The sequence below is a fragment of the Phacochoerus africanus genome, chromosome 9 (assembly GCF_016906955.1).
Source record: "Phacochoerus africanus isolate WHEZ1 chromosome 9, ROS_Pafr_v1, whole genome shotgun sequence".
Taxonomy (NCBI): Eukaryota; Metazoa; Chordata; class Mammalia; order Artiodactyla; family Suidae; genus Phacochoerus; species Phacochoerus africanus.
The window spans coordinates 81489442-81490699 of record NC_062552.1 but is presented as its reverse complement, the minus strand read 5'-3'; the positions used below and the strand labels follow the sequence as shown (position 1 = coordinate 81490699).

Genomic DNA, 1258 nt, shown 5'->3' with positions numbered 1-1258 from the left:
CTAAATTTTCCACGTAAGTCCACTGCTATCCCACAGCTTTTGCATGGCTGATTTGACCTCTTTGTTCCGAAGTGTGTAGATGAGGGGATTCAACATGGGGGTAATAACGTTGTAGAGTACAGACACCAGCTTGTCCACAGAAAAAGTGGAGAAGGGACGAGCATAGATGAAAATACAGGGTCCAAAAAAGAGTGTTACTACCATGAGATGAGAGCCACAGGTTGAGAGTGCCTTTCGCCTTCCCTCTTTGGAGCGGATCTTGACCAGGATAGTGGTGTAGGAAGAAACCAGCACTACAAAGGAGCTGGTAGAGATCAACCCACTATTAGATACCATTAGCAATTCAATGACAGATGTGTCTCCACAGGCAAGTTTGATGACAGGGGGAACATCACAAAAGAAGTTGTCCACCTGCTTTGGCCCACAAAAGGGCAGATGGATAGTGAGAATCGTCTGGACAGTAGAGTGCACAAACCCTCCCATCCAGGAGGCAGCCACCAAGGCACAGCATAATCCTCGACTCATGATAGTGGTGTAGTGGAGGGGGCGACAAATTGCAACATAGCGATCATAGGCCATCACTGTGAGCAGGAACATCTCAGCTGCCCCTACAAAATGCAGGAAGAAGAGCTGCATAATGCACTGGTCATAAGGAATAAGCTTTTCATTATCAAGAAAGTCAGCCAGAAGCTTAGGAGTAGTTACTGTTGAATAACATAAGTCCAGGAAAGACAGGTTGCCAAGAAGGAAATACATGGGTGATGAATTCAGATGCTTATCAGAGGCCACTGTAACCATGATAAGGACATTGCCTACCCAAGTGGACACATAGAAGAAAAGAAATAGTACAAATAGCCCTTTTTCAATATGTGGTCTATGTGAGAAGCCTGCCAGGACAAATTCTCTGACTTCTTCTGTTTGGTTTTTATCCATTTGATCTGGCTCCACCTTCATCAAAGAAATTGAACAAGGAACATTAGTAACATGAAAAATTGATGAGCTATTTCACATTAAATGCAAGAATCTTCTCAATTCAAAAAGGGATATTTTTTCTCTAGGATACTTCTTGACTGATTATCTGGAAGAAATTATTTTTCTTCTTAGATGACATAAATATATATTCTCCAACATCACCAAATTTCAGGCAGTGATGAAGTAACCAAGATTTCTTGAAGAACAAAGCCACGTAGTGAACCTTCAACTTGATGCATCTCTCTCAGTTAGTATTTTCCCTCCAACTTTATACATTCAGCCTCAA

The 1258-nt window shown here is 42.0% G+C and overlaps 1 protein-coding gene across 1 annotated transcript; it reads right to left on the bottom strand.

Moving 5' to 3' along the window:
• LOC125136717 (olfactory receptor 4Q2) lies at positions 1-933 on the bottom strand. Its single transcript, XM_047797516.1, has one exon. The coding sequence runs from the start codon at positions 931-933 to the stop codon at positions 1-3; it is 933 nt and encodes a 310-aa protein (XP_047653472.1).
• Between the last annotated feature and the right edge of the window lie 325 nt (positions 934-1258).

Bases quoted from the DNA above. Each gene is read 5' to 3' on its own strand.
- LOC125136717 (XM_047797516.1), bottom strand. From the start codon at position 933: ATGGATAAAAACCAAACAGAAGAAGTCAGAGAATTTGTCCTGGCAGGC.